The following is a 20,108-nucleotide window of genomic DNA, read 5'->3' as shown; positions in this document are numbered from 1 at the left end:
ATTCCACTCATAAAAATTCTTTATGTTTGAAGACAGTAACTGAATTGTCTCTTAACATTCTCTTCTTCAGAGAACCCTGACTCTGTGAATCTTTCACTACTTATTTTTCCATTCATTTAATATTTATAACTTTTTTAAAAGAACGTAGGGGAAAAAAGATTATATTGTGTTTGAATTCTCCAGTATAGAATATAAATGGAAGGCTAGCTTAGTCCCTGTCTTTTGAGCATTAAAAAGAGAGAGAGAGAGAGAGAGTGTGTGTGTGTGTGTATGTACACATACACGATAGCACTATATTGTCTCCACACAGCTTGTGGTCAACTATTACTGACAGATCTTTCTTTTCTGTACCTTCCTCCATTCTACAATTGTATTGCTGTCTTTGTTCTCATCTTGCCCTTACTCCTACTAAATTTCATACTGCCTTGCAAGGCCATTCCTTAATAGTTTAAGTCAAGAGTATTAGCAGCCTCACCTAACCCAGATCATCTATAAATTTAAAAACACATTTTTCAAATTCAGGTGATCAATAAAAACCGTAACTAGAAATGACTTCAATACATTCCTTATATGTCACAAATTATTAAAAGTATCACAAAACACAGACTAAGACGCAAATAAAATCTAATATTAGTTATCAGTCATAATCAACATCAAGGGACCTATGCAAATGTAAGGGATTAACCACGAAGTGTGAGATAAAGAAGGTAAATGTTCACTTTTTAGTGGTACCATAGAGGGTGACTTTGTCTAGTGAGTTGTCTTTGGTTTCCCTACTAGGATACACAATTACTCAGATGCCATTATTAACAAAATGGGTCTAAACAAGGAATAAATACCATTGAGGTGGCTGGGTTGTATAGATAGTATACATGAAATTATAGTCTTTCCTCCTTCTGTAAAAGCAGATTTGGGGGTTGCTTTTGCTTAAAAACTTTCAGTTCAACTACGGTTCTTCATCAACCAATCAGGAATATATAACTATGGGGAACGTAAGCATGCCACTGACACAGGAAATAAAGAATGAAAACTCTCTACTATATAAGTACCTTCTCCAAAACATCTACTCTTAGAAAGTGTAAGTAAGCTGAATTTTGGTGTGTGTAAAGTGGATTTTTGTTATTATTTCTTAGAGTTCAGTTTCCCAGGATCCATGGCCATAACAATCTGTTTCCCAGGCTCATGGTTCAAAACATCTCCACCACGCTCGAGTGGCATTATATGATTATACATAATATAAACATGTATGCTGAAATTGTAAATATCCACTGCAACTGCGCAGTGAGATATAGGGATGAGGTGATGTAAACTTGTGAGGCTACTGCTGGCAATATGCCTTCTTTGTCTGTTGCACTGGTCAAGGGGTGGGGAAACTTTAGGATTGAATGCACAAGCTGGGATGCTGTGTACCTTGACCAGCCCCCATCAAGGTTTGCGGGGAATCTGTGTTTGCCTCAACTGGCCCCCATTGAGGCTTGAAGGGATTTAGGGGAATGCACATATGGTGCCTGTCTCGATTGACTCCATCGAGATGTTAGGGGTAGTTGCTCCCCCTTCCAGCTGGCCCCTGCAAGAAGGGTGATTAGGGAATCCTGTAAGAGTTTGTGCTCATTATTAGCAACCTTTGTGAGAGGACTAGACTAGAACAAAGTAAGATTATTAACCCCTTTGAAGCTGTCTTTCCTGTCTGACTAGATCAAGAGTGAACCTGAGCTAGCAGCCATCCTGTGTGCCAGTGTTACCTAACAGAGTTACCCGGAACACAGAGATTACGTGACTTGCCCATGCACACAGTCACATATACTGGATGACCCAAAAGTCTTAGTGTAGTCCTAAGTTAATAAGTTTAAAACTGGCCTAAAACTTGGGATACCCACATGTATAAGAAGTGGGACCCAGGTCCACCTGCCTCCCAGACCACTAAAATATGGCCATGAAAATTTAGAATGAATACCTGATAGTGTGATAACAAAATCATTAGTTACAGAATAAACTAGGTATCTCTAAAGTTATGTTCTATGATGAATTCTGACATGGGGAAAAGTGTGGGAAAATATTCTTTTCCTTTTTACTTGATTTTTCCACATGGGTGGTTGATTTTCACATCTGAAAAACAAACATCACCTGAGCCTAGCCTTGTAACATTCTTAGGAGGAAAAGATTAAGTACCAGCTGCAGAAGAAAGAATCTCTAGAGTAAAGAGAGAGCTATAAAATAGTAACCACTTTGAATATCCTGCTTTCCCTGAAAATCAAAATCTTTCAGAGAAGCATTATGTAAATAAGAACAAAAAATATTCCCTAACAAAACTACATTAGTGGTGTTGGTTATTTTAAGATGACAATTGCTGGAAGAATAGGGCATCTTCTGATATCAGCTTACAATTCTCTCCTACCTTCTACTGATCTTTGAAATCTTCAGGAAGGGAAACAGCATGTCAGAGCTATGAGATCACTGGTGGTGGCTAGAGAGTACACTCCTCTCTCTGTGTTCTTTTGGGGATGGCATACCCCTGCCTCCCTGAATAATTAGCCTGGGTCCATAAAATATCGCCCTAGGGCACAGAAGTAGGTAGCAGTCCTCTTTCTGACCCTACATCCTACTAAAGGCAAAAGATAAGGGCTTATAGGTTGTAACCATGAACAACCCAGGGATGGAGCATACATATAAACAAGGCAAACAAGAGACACCCTCCCCCCACCCACCCCCCCCCGAAGTAATAATACATCAGTACTTGCAACCAAATAAAAAATTCTGAACACTAATTAGAAGACTAATAGAAACAAAACGACAGATATTAAATTCTTACATCAGTAGCTCCACTAATCTCCTACATACTCCTGCATCAATTACTGCTTGAATTTTATCATTGGGTCCATCTGATAGATATGATAGTGCCCAGCATGCGTCGGCTAGCACATCAGTGTCATTAACAAACAGCAACCAAGAAAGTACATTCAGACAGGGGGAAACCTGCAAAAAGAAGATGACATGAGTTGTGAAAATTCAGTCAAGCTGAAGTGCATGCCAAAAGCCGGAAAATATTCAAGAAAGCAAACAGGCATGTACCTGATGATCTATTGGGCAAGCTGTACCTGTGTAGTCTTAGTCTTACAAGAAGCAGAAGCTATGGCTTTTTCTCCCCTGAACATGCTGCCTAGTATCCTAGCATTGTTTAGTTTGCTTAATGGAGGCAGAAAAACATCATGTAGTGGAGACTCATATACATTGACTTTAGTGACATTTCTAGGAAAGCCAAACTATTTACAGGCTCAAATTGCTGAAAATGCTTTAGTGAGAATTAGAGTTAAGAAACCTTACCTTCCTTACAAAAGAAGAAAACAAAAACCCAATAGTTTCTAAGGTTTCTAATTCAGAAACCTGAAGTAGCAGTTAAGTTCACTTAACAAAAACGCAAGTCTAGCCAAAACGCAAAGGGGAAGCTCTCAATTTCCTTACCAGTTGGTAATAGTACAAAATATTTTAAAATAATTTCTTAAATGTGAGTCACAAAAAAAAAATCACTATTCCTCTTTCACATCTGAAATTGGTCTCTGTCTTTTCTCCATGTACTTCTATAATTCTCAATTTTTCACAAACATATACCTTTGCAAAATCTGGGGATGGATTTTTCCCTCTGCAGAGATTAGACAAGGCCCACACCGCATTCCGAGTCATGGTCAAACGGTTCTGTTTTGAAAGTAGCCTACAGGAACACAAAACATTAAAATGTAATTAATTCTTGGTCAAGTGAAGGCAGTAAACTTTTGCTACTATTGAGTAATAAATAAGATTTGCTTTTACTGTTGTAACAGTAAAACTTCTTTAATTTAGTCTATATGAATTCAGAATTTTGACCCCCAATTCAGGGTCAGAGTGGAATAATAACCATCATTATTATAATAAGTTACAACAACAGCAACTACTATCAGAGAGCACTTCTTGAAGTTTACAAAAACATTTTATATATATTCTCATTTGATCCATAACCCTGTGAAGTAGTTACCACAATTCCCATTTATATAGATGAGGAAACTGAGGCTTAAAGAAGTAAAGTGACCTACCCCTGGTCAAAGAATTAGCACCAAAAGTCGGACATGAATCTAGGCCTCTTCTGCCTCCAAAAACAGTACTCTTTCCACTATCCCATTATGCCTCAACTAGAAAGTAGGAAATCTAAAATTACTTCCAAAGCTACAGTGGATTGTGTGCACACAGAAACGTTTTCCTTCCACCAAAACTTTGAACTCAAGCACAAATGACAGATACTCACTGCAATAGAGGGGGCAGAATGTTGCAGTCTAACACATAGTCCCTACACATGGTGCTGTCTCCAGCGATATTACCAAGAGCCCAGACTGCCTGTGAAAGAAGGATTGGTTAGACCAGAGTTTCACAGTAGATTAATTCCATCTTAATAAGAGGTAGATGCTACCATTACCTATTCATGTATCGCTCCTATGTTAGCCACCTATTACATTATATCTAAAAATACATGATGACATTCATTTCATGACTAGCAAGTGGAGGACAGAAGGGCCTGGTGTGCTATGGTCCATGGGATCACGAAGAGTCGGACACGACTGAACAACAACAACAACAAAGTGGATCTGATGACAAAGATTCATATTTCTAGGGGGAAAGAAGAAGGAAGGAAACAAACAAGAATAGATTGAGCACTTTCTACGTGCCAGGCATTGTACCAAGCACTGGGGATACAGATACAAGCAAAAAGACAGTTCCTGATTCAAGAAGTTTATATTCTATTAGAAAAAGATAACACACAAAAGGGAAATGAAAAGCAGTAATGGGAGATGGAGGGAGCAGTAACAATTATCCTACAATGTGAATTAGTCATTATTAGTACCATATTATCAAAGGGTACCATTAAAGAAGACATTTCTTGTTTCTGTTAATAATCAATAAACTTTTTCAGAAACTACACTTTGTAATGTGACTGAAGCTGTTAAGAAGTATCTCTTTTGTCAACACTAAATTTTGAAAAAATGTCTTTTAAAATATGCATTGAGGAGATATCTGACCATATGGCTTAAAACCTGAAGCAATCTTAATTATTTTTTTAAAGTACACTTTTAATGTGTTTTCTCAAATTCAAAACAGGATACCACTTACCTAGTCTCTCTTCCTTCCCTTTGGTCTCAGAAGAAAAAAAATATCCCAACATTTAAGGTTAATTCCACATCCTCTTATCCTTAAGCCTCTCCTTTCCCCTACCTCCCCTCAGAAACTTGACTCAGCATTCATTTCTTTCTTGTGACATTTTAAATTATACATCATGTAATGTCTCAGCATTCTTGTCCCTTTCAAAGCCAAAGTTCTTGGGAAAAAACAGTCTATGCTTCATATGAAATAATGAAGAACAAAGGAAGCATAAGTGGAACTAAAACAGAAATAATGGCATTAGCTAAAAAGCAACTGAACTAAGCTTAATACAATGATCACTATTACGGGCCTGTAGAAGATGATGAAATCATCTCGCTAAAGAGGAAGGGCATTTTAAGTATAATATATTGCACATGCAATATATTAATTATTCTTATTAATAATTATTATTTTTCTGTTAAAAGGGAGAGAGCCTCAGTGGAAGGAAGTGACAATGATATAGCAGGAAATGTTTGAGATTTTTTAAAGAGAAAAGGCATCAAATAAGACATTTTCTTAAAAAAAAAGAAAACAATCTAAACTTCATGCCTTCACTTCTTTATCATTCAACTCTACTAGCTTTCCTCCCCCTCCTTCTGCTGAAACTTGCTCTAAATGGTCAAAACAATTATCAAATCCAAATGAGCTCCACCCCGCTTTAAACTTATTTTTATTTCTTTTGTCTTCCCATCAGATTCATCTCCGAATATATTCCATCTCTTTTCCTACCCAGAGTTTTGTAACAATGGTTGAAAAAAGAAAGCTCAACAAAACCAACATATCCATTGAATCCAATGGATTTCCATCTTATGTCATCTTTTCCAATTTGCTGCATTTCTCTTGTGATTAAGTTCTGGAAGCAATCTTTCCCAGGGTTCAATGTCCTTACTTTGGTCATCTTTCTCTCATTTCCAACCATATCTCTAATTACTCCTTTGCTACCAACTTGGCCTCTTCTGAACTCTTTAAAAAATGTTCTCTAAGGCACTGTCTATAAGGTATCCCTACGACTAATTTAATTTACTTTTTCACAAGGACAAGGAACAACAGGTCAAAAAACTAAATCTACTCCTTATGACTACTATTTTTTTTCCAAATAACAATCATTTTCCACTTTTACTAGTGGCACCACCAGTAACTCAGACAGCCGGGTCTGAAATCTTTGATTCATCCCTGTCCATGGTCTCCCACATCCAATCAGTTGTCAAGCACTCCCAAAATTTTCCTGTGTCATCTTTCTAGAATCCCTACTCTCTTCTCTTACTGTCACCATTCTAGTAAAGGTCCTTAATTCAGCTGAACTACTTCCCTTCTTGATTCTCTCTACTTTCTAATAAATTATACCATTTCTAGATTCAGCATCCTAATACATAGATTTGGTTATTTGTTCCTCTGCTCAAAACTCTTCAAAAGACTGCCAACTGAGTAAAATCAAACCTCCTCAGTAGGAAGTCTTGAAGAACATTCAAGACACTTCATCACCCGATTTATGGCATTTGCAATGGCTGACTCCTATTTGCCTGGAACTCTTTTTCCTCCTTATCTCTGCCTTCTGGATTTTGTCAAGTCTCAGAAATAAGATTTGCTACAAGAAGCCTATTTCCCAGGCATCCTTAATTATAGTGCTTTCACTCTGCGACTATCCACAATTCAACCTGCCTATACCTTGCTTGTATATAGTTGTTAGTTGTTTGCATGTTGTCTCCCTCATTAGACTGTTAGTTCCTCGAGGGCAGGGACTGTTCGTTTTGCCTTTCTTTGTATCTACATTGAACTATGCCAGACACTCTTAACTAGAAGGACTCCCTCAAAGAACCAAATTATGTCAATTAATGTGGTGTATTATTTTACACATAAGAAGAAAACAGTAGGATGAAGATTTTTATTTCAAAGGAAAATTATAATATTTTTGCATCAATAAATGCTATTGGTCCTTCTAATTTTTTAAAAGGTCATTTTTTTTGTAAGATCAGTTAATTCTATAAAGGTCTTCAACATATAGGTTTACATACTTCTATATAGGTACTCTGGATATACTTCTGTATATAATTCTTCATAGGTACTCAATTCAACACAGTATAGTTACTATACATAAAAACAATGACTATGATAGCATTTTTTTTTCCTGAATTGATGGCCAAACAACCGGTGCTGTGTTTCATAAAATTTTTCCCTCAAAAGAATTCACAGTATCTACATTCCAGACCCAGAAACAGTTTTGTTGTATCAAATTGGTCAACATAATATCATTCACTCCAACTGTACTTTTCTAAAGTCCAAGTTTTCATTTCAGCTAATACTAGGTTTACAAAACATCCTCCTCTGAGAAACCATAGATTGATGTAGATTTTGTTTATAAAATCCTTTTTAAATAAGGTTGAAGGGAATATTTATTCCAGTACTAAAGCCTAATGTTTTTTTACTAGATAACTTTAATTCTCTTTTATATTTGTTTCTTTACCTGCTCCTGCACATCTTCAAATTCTGAGCTGAGCAGCTCTATGAAGATTGGCACAGCTCCTGCTTGAATCACAATTCGAGTCTGAAGGGAATTTCCTGAAGCAATATTTGTCAGCACCCAAGCTGATTCAAACTATGAAAATAAAAATAATTTTTCATTGGTATGGTTCACAACTTATACAACATGAAGAACACTCAATTTCTCTACAGAGAAGTGAGAATAAGATACCATTATTTACAATCGTTTTCAGCATGTTAAGGGTATTATAACAGACAAAATAAAAATCTAAAACTAAGTACTCACAAACTAAAGGAACATTTTATATGGCCTTTCATACCACTTCAACAAGTTACCAACTGTAACACCTCTGGGCCACACCATCTATCTGACACTATGCCATCTGGCCCACCAGGATTTTCTACTCACCCTGATGTTGACACTTCTATATGTGTCGTCTCCTCCAATTAGAATGTTAGCTCCATGACATAAAGGACTGTCCTGCTTTTTCATATCCCCCACACTTAGCATAGTCCTTGGCATACAGTAAGTGCTTAATAAATGCCTTTTCATTCATGCAACATATAGAATGACTAACTTTAGATTAAGAAGAAGTTGAAGAGAAACCAAAAACAAATAAATGAGTAAGGACTTTTGGGAGGGGATGTCAGTAGTTTAAAGCAAAGGTGGCAAGAAGAAAACATACAAAATGATAACTAGGATAAAGATAAAAATAATAGAAATGACAGAGGAAGAAAAGGATGGCCTTCTAGTAATGAGAAGGTTCTGAAACATAAGGTATAAGAGTTAATAAGTTAAGACAATAGCATATTGGATAAATTATTATAGGAAAAACTCTTGGTCTAGATGGATTTGCAGAAGAATTCTTTCAAACTTTAAAGAACAATAGCTATAGTACACAACTTATTCCCCAAAACTGAGAACACTTGACCAAAATCCTTTCCATAAGACAATATAGTCCTAATATCTAAACCAAGGAAAGCCAAGGCAACAAAAGAGAACTAAAGATCATATCATTAACGAACAGCAATTCAAAATTTGTAAATAAAATCTTGGCAAAAAGATAAGCATCTACTGTGATCAAACTGGATTTATACCAAGGATACAAGGATAGTTCAAAATGAGGAAAACAATTAACATAATTAATTGCATTAAAAACAACCATCCAAAACCACACGATTATCTAAAGATATACAGAAAAGGCCTATGACAAAGTTCAACATACATTTATACCAAAAAACATACAAATCAGTAAGCCACTAAGTATGTACTAAGTGCCCGGCACTATGCAATACAGATATAAAGGTATCTAACTAGAACCCCAAGCTAGCACCGTATGCAATGGCAAAACAGCTTTCCCAATAAATACAAGAGTAAAGAAATAAGGTCCTTTCCCAGCTATTATTTGACATACTTCTAGAAAAAGAAAATAAAAGTATAGAGGAAAAGAGAAGACAAATCTCCTTTTCCTGATAACATCATAGTTTATTTATAAAATATTAACTCATCTGTTCTATCTGTATTTGAGCTTCTGTTCATTGAGGGTGGTAGGCTATTCCTGCCAGTATCCAACCATTTCATCATTGTATTTGTCCATGTTTGGGAAACATATTTATTTTATTTATGTTTAATCACTTGCTGCCTCCCCTTTATCACTCACTCAACACTTCAATATGGCTTTCACTCTGACCTATAAGCCAATCTTGATAGAGTTTGCTTTCTTAGTACTCAATATTTTAGACACTTCTTCAGCAGCTAGCAAAGTTAACTACCTCTTCTTATATCAATACTACCTCTTCCCTTGGCTTAAGGGATTACTGGACTCTCATGGTTCTTGCTTCTTCTCAGTTGACTCTTCGTTGTACTCCCTCCCTTATATTAGCAGTCCCTCAGGTCTTGTCTTTGGCTCATTTCCTCACTCTCTCCTTTTTCTCTCCCCTCCCCCACTCTCATCCATCCCCACAAATTGGCTTTAATACAGATGATTCCTAATCTTTACCTCTGGCCTTTAACTTTTCTCCTGAGCTCCAGGACCAACATTTACAACTACCTACCAGATCACTCTGCCTGGACTCAAAATGAGTACATTTAAATCCAATTCTTCATGTTTTCCCCAATCTGCTTTTCCTTCTAGCTTCCTGTTTCTGTTGATAGAAATAGTTATTTCTTTTAAAAATAGCACTTTAGAATTCACAATGATCTGTTCCTTCACAACATTTTATAGAGGCAGAAACTGAGGCTCAGGAAGGTGAAATGTCCATGTTCACATAGCTAGTAAGACAACACCATTCTCTCAATCCCCAATTGCCCAGTCACTCCCAGTCACTTTAGACGTTGGTATCATCCTTGTTTCTTCTTCCTATCCTGCATACTAAATGAAAATCGGACTCTAAGATTTGTCAATTTGTTCTCTGTTCCCATTGTCATTACCGTGGTTTCAGGTCCTCATCATCTGTTACCGGGTAGATTACTGTAATAGCCTCCTAATCAGTTTCCCTACCTCCTATCTACCACACACACTGATTAATTTTTCCCATGTCCATATCCAAACATGTTACTTTTTGACTAGAAACTCAAAAGGATTTAAAGGTTTTTCATCACCTCCTCAACAAAATACAAACTCCATAGCCTACCAATCAAGGCCACTTCTAATCTAAGGCCAATCTACTTTTGCAGGTTTATGTTCTACCACACTGTGCCAACATATCTCATTCTCTAAAATGATCCCAAATTTCCACCTTCATGTCTTTACTCACGCCATCCCCCTTTAAAAAGAGAAATGTATTCTGTTCCAATAGTGGAAATCTTACCCATCATTCAAAGCTCAGTTCAGGTCCTCCATCCTCCAGACCTTCTCTGATTCCTCTAGCTAAAATTAATCTCTATGTCCTCTGAACTCTGCTTGTAATTCTTATACACCTGTAGCATTATAATACTTGTGGACATATCTTCCTACTAGACCATGAATTCCTTAAGGCAGGGACAACATCTTATTTTTCTATCTCTTTCAGTGTCTTGCACCTCACAGGTACCTAATGAGTTTAAATTATTCACGTCATTAATTTTTAAAATGTGAACAAAAATTAAGCAATATCTCAAATACCAAAATTCAACCTTTTGTGCAGTGATAGACAAAGCAATTAAATCAAGTACTTTTCAAGTTTAGAAGCATTTAATATGATGATTGACAAATCTCCAAATGAACAATTTCAGAATTTTCACTTTAAACAAAGAAATAATCATCTGCAGAAAAAAGTGGCAGCCAAAGTAACTTTTATTATTCTTATTTTCTCTTTTGGTTATTTTATCTCTTTATTTCCATACGGTCCAGTCTCAAACTTTTGCAGCGTTCTAAGTCTGGCACCACGTGGAGGAGAACTAGACAAGCCATCAAGCAGTAGACAATTTCTGTAGGTTCCACTCATCCTAGCACCATCTCTCATGATGAGGAGGTTGTTAAAACCAGCAACAACTGGAGAATTTGTGAGACATTCTTAAGAACTGATTCTTTCTCTTTCCCCTTCTCAGTCTCTACCTTCTAGTAATGGGTTCTTTTAAGAGAGGGAAAATGAGAAATCCAAAGAAGGTGGAGTACTTCTGACCTCCCATCAAGTTTCCCACTCCATGCTGAAGTACGCCTGGTCCCCCTTCTCCATTTGGATCAGGACTCTTGCTGGACACCTTGCAGGTCTCACTGTTTCCTAGCAAATGCTAGGATCACTGGTCGCCCATATTACATCAGGCTCACCTAGAGAGCAAGTGAAAAGAGAGGCTCATATCAGAAAAGTAAACCTAGACATCAAACCCTGCAGTGAGCAGTGCCTGAGCTCTGAGCAACCTTCCAACAAAAAGCAGAAGGACCAACAGGAAGGGTAAGAAAGCACTTACTGCAGTTTATTGTATTGTCAGGAAGAGGTAGGGACAAAGGAAAAAACCAGTCAATCTCGTTAAATTCATTTAAGGTACAGCACCTCTGTCCAATATGTTTGGGGCTGTAAAATAAATTCACTTCTGTTTTTAGCTGCCTTTATAAAGCAAGCATGAGGGCATTAAAGCACCTCACTAAAGCAAAGTGATACCATAAGATGACAGGTCCAAATGGAAAGATCAGAGAGATGAACTCAGGAAACCTAGGATGAGACAGCCAAATTCCATGGCTATAGCCCAGGGCATCCCCAAGAGAATGCTAGACATTCCCAGTACTACCTGTATTTCCCAAAAAGGGTAGGTTAGATTGCAGTGTCCTGACCCAGCACACTCAGCCTCCTTCTAAAAAGCTGCTCAGATATTTGAGCCCCTAGTGCCACTGAACTAGAAAATACTCTTCCATACAGACAAGAGTGTCACTAAACCTCCAGATCTCATACCGCATCAGTGGTCTAATAGGGAAGATAAAGGTAAGCTACAGACCGGTTTCTCTCAAGTAATAGACTGGAAAAGAACACAGGCTGCAATGTCCAGAGTAAACATAACTAACTGCTTCCTCCTTAGGTTCTGAGCATTTTATTGACTTTAAAAGCATGATTGATTCCTCTTAGTTGGAGCTAAATCGGCAGCAAGGAACACTTCTCTAGCAATGTTGCATTCCTATCTCTTGCTCTCCTATCTCTGCCCTGCTCCCTACCTATGGAGATAGGCTTTGTTGACAGTGCTGAAAGTAAAGCAGTAATCAAAATTCCCTTCTGAATTTGGTCAGAGAGCAATGTGGCTCTCTAGCGAAAGGACAGGAGAGTCAAGGGCAAGTTGCAAGCTAAGGCCTTTTCAAACAGTCAGGAGTATATCAAACCAACTGGTATTCTGCTCTCCACCAACCCTATCCCTTCCTCCCCATTCCCACCTCCCTAGTAATTTAGAGCTTCTTTCTCACTTGAATAAATGGCAGGGCACGATGGTTTTTAACTTGAAAGTATCCTCACCCCTCCTCCAGATAAACTTTTTTTTTTCCATTCTAAGAATGACTATGTTTGTCCCCAAGTCACACTTTGGAGAAGAGAAAAATTTTGTGCTCTAGACACAAAAAGGAAAAGTGAGCAGAAAGCATCTCTATGACAAACAAGGGCCCTCTCTGGCCCTCTATCACTCCAAAGATAATAAACATTCTTTGGCAGCCACAATGGCAAAACATATACTAGAGATGCTATGGGTGACAGAGGTACTTGACAGGTTAAAGTTCATCTAATAAGGATTCTCTCTTGCTCCTCAAACTAATAGAGTACCTCATGGATCAATGGGTGGTGTGAGAGGTAAAAATGCCATTGTAACTCTTGCCTTACACTCTTAAGCACAACAATTTTCCCATTCTTGGAATGGATGCCTTAGTCATTCATACACCTTCCTAGTATATCTTATCTAAGAAAGGAATCTGGGTGCTTGCTTAGATGAATAGCATATAGGCTGGATTACATTTCTAGAGGATTTTTTCTAGGGCTTAAGTATCCAGAAGAATCTGAGCAGATAATGCTAGAATATTACAGGATTATGTGAACTAGCTGGGAGAAATAGCTGATAACAGGATCATGTTATGCTCTTTTGGCATTACTAGAGTTTAGACATGGAGTTTGAATTATCACACTCTAGGATTGTGACTCATTTTTCAATTTAAGGCTATAAAACCTTTATGCCACATTATAGCACTAAGTCCTGGACCTACTTATAAAAGCTAATTGAACTAAGAATGAATTCTGCAGCTCTCCCCTGGCATTCCTAATTCCTAATACGGGGTAGAGATGGTTTTTTTCACATTACAATCATGGACAAATAAACTCAATTTTTCCATTTTCCCTACCTCCCTCATCCAATTAAAAATATCATACAATAGACTGCAGTAAAGTTCCTTTTTTGGTTCCTTTGGTTTCCTTCCAAGAAGGCTGTTCGAAGCTCAGGCTCTGTTCTCTGCAGTATTGGTTGTCTGGATTTACTCTTCTGATATAAGCCTTTTCCTTGCTCTCTAGGTGATCCTGATATACAGATGTCTGATGACCATCCTGGTCTCTGCCAGGGAACAAAATATAACACAGGAATCATCTAGTAAACAGTCCTAATCCAAATGGAGAATGGGGGTTGGGTGAAACTCAAGCTGGATCAGAGAAACTTGATGGAAGATTGAAGTACTCTACCTTCTCTTGATTTCTTGTTTTTCCTTCTTGAAGTAATTCATCACTGAAACAGAGTAGATGAGAAGACAGAAAGCGGAGGTGGGAAGAGATTAAAAAGAAGACATATCTTGAACACGTTCTACAAATTTCAAAATCATAGTTCCATGTGTATATACGATACTCTGGACAGTGAGAAATATGGAAACCAGAAGCAAGTGAAACTTACATAAATGACTGCTATTTACCAGCTTGTTCTACTCCCCATGTAGCACCAGTCTTAGACCAGTGTAGAATCCAGAGACCATGGATTGAATAGTCAAATAATAAAACTTAACAATCATCATACTTAGTTCAAAAAAAAAACAGCCCAATATGCACATCATTGAAATAAATGAAAGCTACCACAGATGCCACTTTTTTGCTCTTTAAGAAACATGTTTAATATGTTCTTAGTAAACTGAGATTAATATAATTCAATATAAAGATATCTGGTGATTTATTTGGCACTTCACTAATTTCTTAAAGTGATCACCAGAAATTTCAAAGACTGGTTAGAAGATCTACACCAAATTAATTTCTGAAAATGACCAAAAGTAATTCCAAAGGCTACTGGGAGTTGTGGCATTTTGATGCCATTTCTGGCTCTGAATCAACTGGCAATACATTTGATGGTAAATTTGTCATTCCAAAATAGATCTAGTTTGTCATATTAGTAGAAAGCTAACTTCCTGGATGGATGGATGGATGGATGGAGTGTGTGTGTGTGTGTGTGTGTGTGTGTGTGTGTGTGTGTGTTCAACTGAGAGTTGGTATTCATCCCTGTCTGTTCTTCCTTGTAACGAATGATCTTTTCAGCACCACTGTTTACCTTGGTATTGCCTTTGACTTTTCCCTCTCTCACACATATTGTGACCTATCAGTTACAAGGGTCCTATTGATCTCAGAGCCAAAATATTTCTTGCATCCATCCCATCTTTGGTCCTACTGCCACCATCCTAGTATAGGTTCTTACTACCACCTGCCTGACCTACTTTAATATCTTATTTATAGATGTTCCTACCTTTACATTTTCCTCCTTCTAATCCCTCTTTCACATCAGTGACAGAATAATCTTTCTTATGCCAAGTTGTGTTCAACAATGAAAAATTTTCAGGGGCTCCCTATTGCCTATAAAGTTCAAATTCTTCTGCTTCTAAAATCTGCCACCACCCTATCTTTCTATCCTTACTTCGAGTAACTCTCTTCTATTTGGTTTCAGCCCAACTGGGCTACTTTCTGCCCCCTAAATTTGTGCTACCCTTTTATGCTTCTAGAACTTTGTCCATAATGATGTCTATTCCTAGAATGCCTCTATTCCTTATCTTATCACACTGTATTTCTTTCCTTTTTTTTTATAACCCAACTCAAATAAAATCTCTTCCAGAAAACCAATTCCCAATAAACGGTAAACAATCACCTCCCTAAGACATCAAGTAATACTTAAAAAACAAAGTAATTCTCATCATGTGTTACTGACATCAGGGATGTCCAAAATGTAGCCCCGTAGTGCGATTTATGTGGCCTGCCTACAAGCATAGAAATTTACATAAATGCTTTAGTAAACGAAGCCGACCTACTGCAGAGCTCTCACTAAAATGGCAAATCAAAATAAATTGTCTATTGTTTCAATAAAAACCTAAGGTTGGACCGCCCTGCTGTTTATTATAGCTAGCTGTGTTGGTGTCTTAGCTCCCTCCAAGGCTACGCGCTCCTTAGGCTCAGGAGTCACATTTCATTTAAACTTTATATCTCTTCCTAGCATCTAATACATAGCAGATGCTCAATAAACATTTGTTAAGGCGCTTGTTTCATGTACAGACTAGGATATCAAAAGACAACTTCTATGAATTACTCTTTCAATGGGGAAATAATCCAACAAAGAAACCACGGAGTTTCCTGATATTGCAGTAACATGGTGGTCTTACCAAGAATACTAAGTAGCCGGTAGTCACTAAATAACAATCATTTTAGACTCCCTTTTATGTCTGTGACAACTATAAACAAAGACGAGACAGTACAAACATATGTTCCATTATAATGGCTTCCTCTACCACAAGTGCTTCCTAAGGATTTTTAAGTCTTTTTAGTTAATAATTGTACAAACTGATACACAATTCAAAAAGAAGTTAACTCCAATGACTGAAACAAGAATGTGAATATTAGCAAAACTATAGTTTTCAGTGTGCCAACTGTGTTTTTTCACTCCAAAGTAACATACAAAAAAGTGAAGAAAAGTCCATACCTGTAATGTACAATTCTCTTTTCGTTTGAGGAACTCCACAAACCTGGCCACCACTCCTGGTGTGCTGATGACTTCATCAATTGGAGGATTAGGTTCTGTTTCCCCCAAGGGAAAAAAAAAAAAAAGAAAAAAGTGTAAGCTTTATTTATATATACACACACGTGTCTATGTACATATGTGTGTGTATGTGTGTATATGTTCATGTATGTATAATAGCTACAAAGTACTCCATAATGTTTTCCTCATTCCTCTGTTTTCCCCTTTATGAGAAAGGTTCACTAATAAATGAAATACACAAATTTTATACTAGTAACGAAGTTTTAGCAAATGAGTTCCGTTCATTTTTATGAATGGAAATCGAATTTCAAAATCATAATTATAGAAGAAATATAAAATTTTAGCACTAGAAGGGAACTTAGAAGTCATCTATTCTAACCCCTTGATTTTATAGGTAATGATGCTATTACTTTTTATTAGGATGATAGATCACAGATCTAGAGCTAGAAGGGACCTCAGAGGCAATGTAATATAATCCCTTCATTTAATAGATGAAGAAGCTGAGGCCCAAGGAGGTTAAATGATTTGCCCAAGGTCATAAGGCAGTATAAGACACAGACAGGTTTTGAAGCCCTGTCTCTTTGATTCTAAAAAGAGAAGTTATTTTACTGCACCAGGCTGTTTTCCAATACTAATAGTGAGATATTACTATATGAGGAAACTGAGAACTGTAAAGGATATGTGATCCAGAGCTTCTCCCTCCATCGGACTGGAGATCGTGGAAAGCAGAGAGCTCCTCCCAGATCTTCTATTTAAGGAGAGAACTGAGGGCAGCCATCTCTTAACTTCTCACCAGCTACACTCATCAAGACTTCATCATGGTCTCTAAAAACTCATCATCCAGCAAGATCACACCAACCTTGAAACTCTAACTTATTTAGTATTCCTTGCCCCTGGCACTGCCCCACTTCCCTTGCTTGGGAGAGGGTAAAGGGCAGATATCAGAATTCTCCTCCCTGATTTTGCCTGTTCTATGATTGAGGATATCTCCTTATAAAAGGTGTAAAGTTCTTAGTGTCACCCACTAATGAAGATTATCTTCTAGTACTGATGCTGTCTCCTTAACAAAGCATTTATTCCCTGCCTTGTCCTGAACCATGTGAGAGTTTAGACTAAATGACCTCTAATGTTCCTTTCTAAGACTTGAGTCAGGAACATAACCTCATTCAACTCTAGTTAATTATGTGGAACAGACCAACAACACATACTCAGACTATCAAAACCTTTGACAAACTGACTAAATATTTTCAGTTCTAAACTAGTATATTAGGAACATTAAAATTGGCAATGATATTTTCCTTTCACATGATCTCTTCATCAAAAAAGTGAAAGATGCTAAAAGGAGAGCCAAGATCTCTCAATTTAAATTTGAGTTGTTGAATGCTACTCCAGTCAGTTAAGTGGTCTTTTACGCAGTAGGTTAGAAAGGAGACAAAAACATCTTGGTTGCATCCATTCTAATCAAACTGGGAAAAGACTGTAAGCATGAATTATAAACTGTATGTATTACTTCTTCTGGTAATAAGACATTAAAATATGTTAATCTATAATAAGGAATGTGCTTTGTGGAAGTCATATTATGGAAATATCTATAAACTATGTACTTACAATAGATTCATAACTTACCTTTTGAAAGTAGTTTTCTAAACTTCTGGGTTGCTGAAAGTTGCTGCTCTGGGCTATTAGAGAATATCATTTCAATCATATCGGAGGTAATGACACCACCCTGGAGTAACACACAAATCCCAAATATAATCAAATAATAGTTTTCAGAGGAAAATTGAATGAACGTACTAGTACAGGTTCACAAAAATAATTTTTGAAGAAAAATTTAAAAGCATAAATAATGCAACAATGGGCAATCACATAGAGCTAAGTTTAACTTGTGTTTTAAATTAAAACATATACTGAAATAAGCTCTGAATTCAAGTCCTGCCTCTGATGTAGATTAGCTATATGACCCTGGGCAAATCAAACCTCTCAATGTTCTATGTACCCCTATAACACTATAAATTGTAGAGAAGTTGCAGACTTTCTGTGTCCTTTATGAATGAAATCAAAGTCTTGTCCCTATCACTATCTTTTCATTTAGAAGATCAAGGAACCTTAACGAAAGATACATCTTAGGCAGTGACTTACATCAAAAATGCTATAGCCAAACTGGAGACATTGAAAAACAAAAGAAAGAAAACAAGGTAAGTACAAGAAGTCAGGTCAGAACAGAAGAGGACTTTCAGGTAGGTTTCCTTCACTTTAACAGTTACCATAAACAGCTCTATTATAAAAAAAAAAAAAGATGTGTCCTAGACCCTTCTCTACTCACACCACAACCAACTCACCAGATTGTAACACAAGTATTTGTATCATGTCTCTCCAATAGATTGTGAACTCCTTGAATCTTATTCATGTTTATATTTACTAGCACTAAACCCAATACCATGAACATAGATATGTGTTTCATAACTGTTTGCTAGATGAATGGTCATTTGAAAGGTTTTTTTGATGAACTGATATAAAACACTTATCAAAAGTTCAACTTGCAATGGATAACGTCTATGTAGAACATATATCACAAAGGTGGCTGTAAAGATTCTAGGCTTCAACTTCCAAATTAACTATAACATATTCAGTGATCGACTACGTACAGTAAGAGCCAATCATATATGTCCACTCAATACTTTTCTTATGATTTAGGTACCACACATCTGCCTGTAGTTCAATGAAGTTACCTCTAGATGGTGATCTTGTCTGTGTGTGGCTGAAAATCAATGCTGAGGAAGGCTCTCAAGATCTTATTTTTGGAGGTGTAACACACAAAAGACACCTTGTTATGGGTTAGCTCTTAAAAGTGCATTTTGTTCTACTCAATCAATAATCTTTTTTTAAACAGTAGAGAAATGTCACAAGAGCCTAGATATCATCTTTCAAGAAATTATCAAGGAGAACTGCCCTGATATTCTAGAGCCACAGGGCAAAATAGAAATTGAAAGAATCCATCAATCGCCTCCTCAAATAGATCCCAAAAAGAAATCTCCCAGGAATATTGTCGCCAAATTCCACAGCTCCCAGATCAAGGAGAAAATACTGCAAGCAGCCAGAAAGAAACAATTTGAGTATTGTGAAAACACAATCAGAATAACCCAAGACCTGGCAGCCTCTACATTAAGAGATCGAAGGGCTTGGAATACGATATTCCGGAGGTCAATGGACCTAGGATTAAAACCTAGAATCACCTACCCAGCAAAACTGAGTATCATGCTCCAAGGCAAAATATGAACTTCCAATAAAATAGAGGACTTTCAAACTTTCTCAGTGAAAAGACCAGAACTGAATAGAAAATTTGACTTTCAAACACAAGAATCAAGAGAAGCATGAAAAGGTAATCAAGAAAAAGAACAAGAAAAAGAAATTGCAAGGGACTTACTAAAGGTGAACTGTTTTGTTGACATTCCTACATGGAAAGATGACAAGTATGATTCATGAGACCTCAGTATTAGGGTAGCTGAAGGGAATATGCATACATATATGTTTATGTATATATATATGGGTGAATGTGTATGTATGTATATATCTATGTGTGTATATATATATATGTGTATATGTATAGAGAGAGAGGGAGAGAGGGAGGGAGGGGGGGAGAGAGAGAGAGAGAGAGAGAGCGGACACAGGGTGAGTTGAAGATGAAGGGAAGATATCTAAAAGAAATAAAATCAAATTAAGGGATGAGAGAGGAACATACTGAGAGAGGGAGATAAGGAGAGATAGAATGGGATGGATTATCTCGCATAAAGGTGGCAAGAGGAAGCAGTTCTGTGGGAGGAGGGGAGAGGGCGGGTGAGGGGGGAATGAGTGAACCTTGCTCTCATCAGATTTGGCCTAAGGAGGCAATACCATACATACCCAACTGGGAATCTTACCCCACAGGAAAGAAGAGGGAAGAAGATAAAAAAAAGGGGGGGATGATGGAGGGGAGGGCTGATGGGGGTGGAGGTGGTCAAAAACAAATACTTTCAAAAGCGGACAGGGTCAAGGG

General features: G+C 37.2%; 1 protein-coding gene across 1 annotated transcript in view; it reads right to left on the bottom strand.

Annotated features, from left to right (window-relative positions):
* Positions 1–20,108, bottom strand: part of KPNA1 (karyopherin subunit alpha 1) — a 96,333-nt gene that overhangs the window by 15,642 nt on the left and 60,583 nt on the right. The window contains exons 4-9 of the mRNA XM_036747022.1: positions 17,702–17,801; positions 16,019–16,113; positions 7,625–7,756; positions 4,274–4,362; positions 3,607–3,706; positions 2,810–2,973 (exon numbers count right to left, since the gene is read on the bottom strand). Coding sequence (XP_036602917.1) covers positions 2,810–2,973; positions 3,607–3,706; positions 4,274–4,362; positions 7,625–7,756; positions 16,019–16,113; positions 17,702–17,801 — 680 coding nt within the window. The remainder of the gene's footprint in view (positions 1–2,809; positions 2,974–3,606; positions 3,707–4,273; positions 4,363–7,624; positions 7,757–16,018; positions 16,114–17,701; positions 17,802–20,108) is intronic.

This window comes from Trichosurus vulpecula, chromosome 2, assembly GCF_011100635.1.
Source record: "Trichosurus vulpecula isolate mTriVul1 chromosome 2, mTriVul1.pri, whole genome shotgun sequence".
Lineage (NCBI taxonomy): Eukaryota > Metazoa > Chordata > Mammalia > Diprotodontia > Phalangeridae > Trichosurus > Trichosurus vulpecula.
Note: the sequence above shows the minus strand (reverse complement) of the source record. Positions and strands in the feature narration are given on the sequence as shown.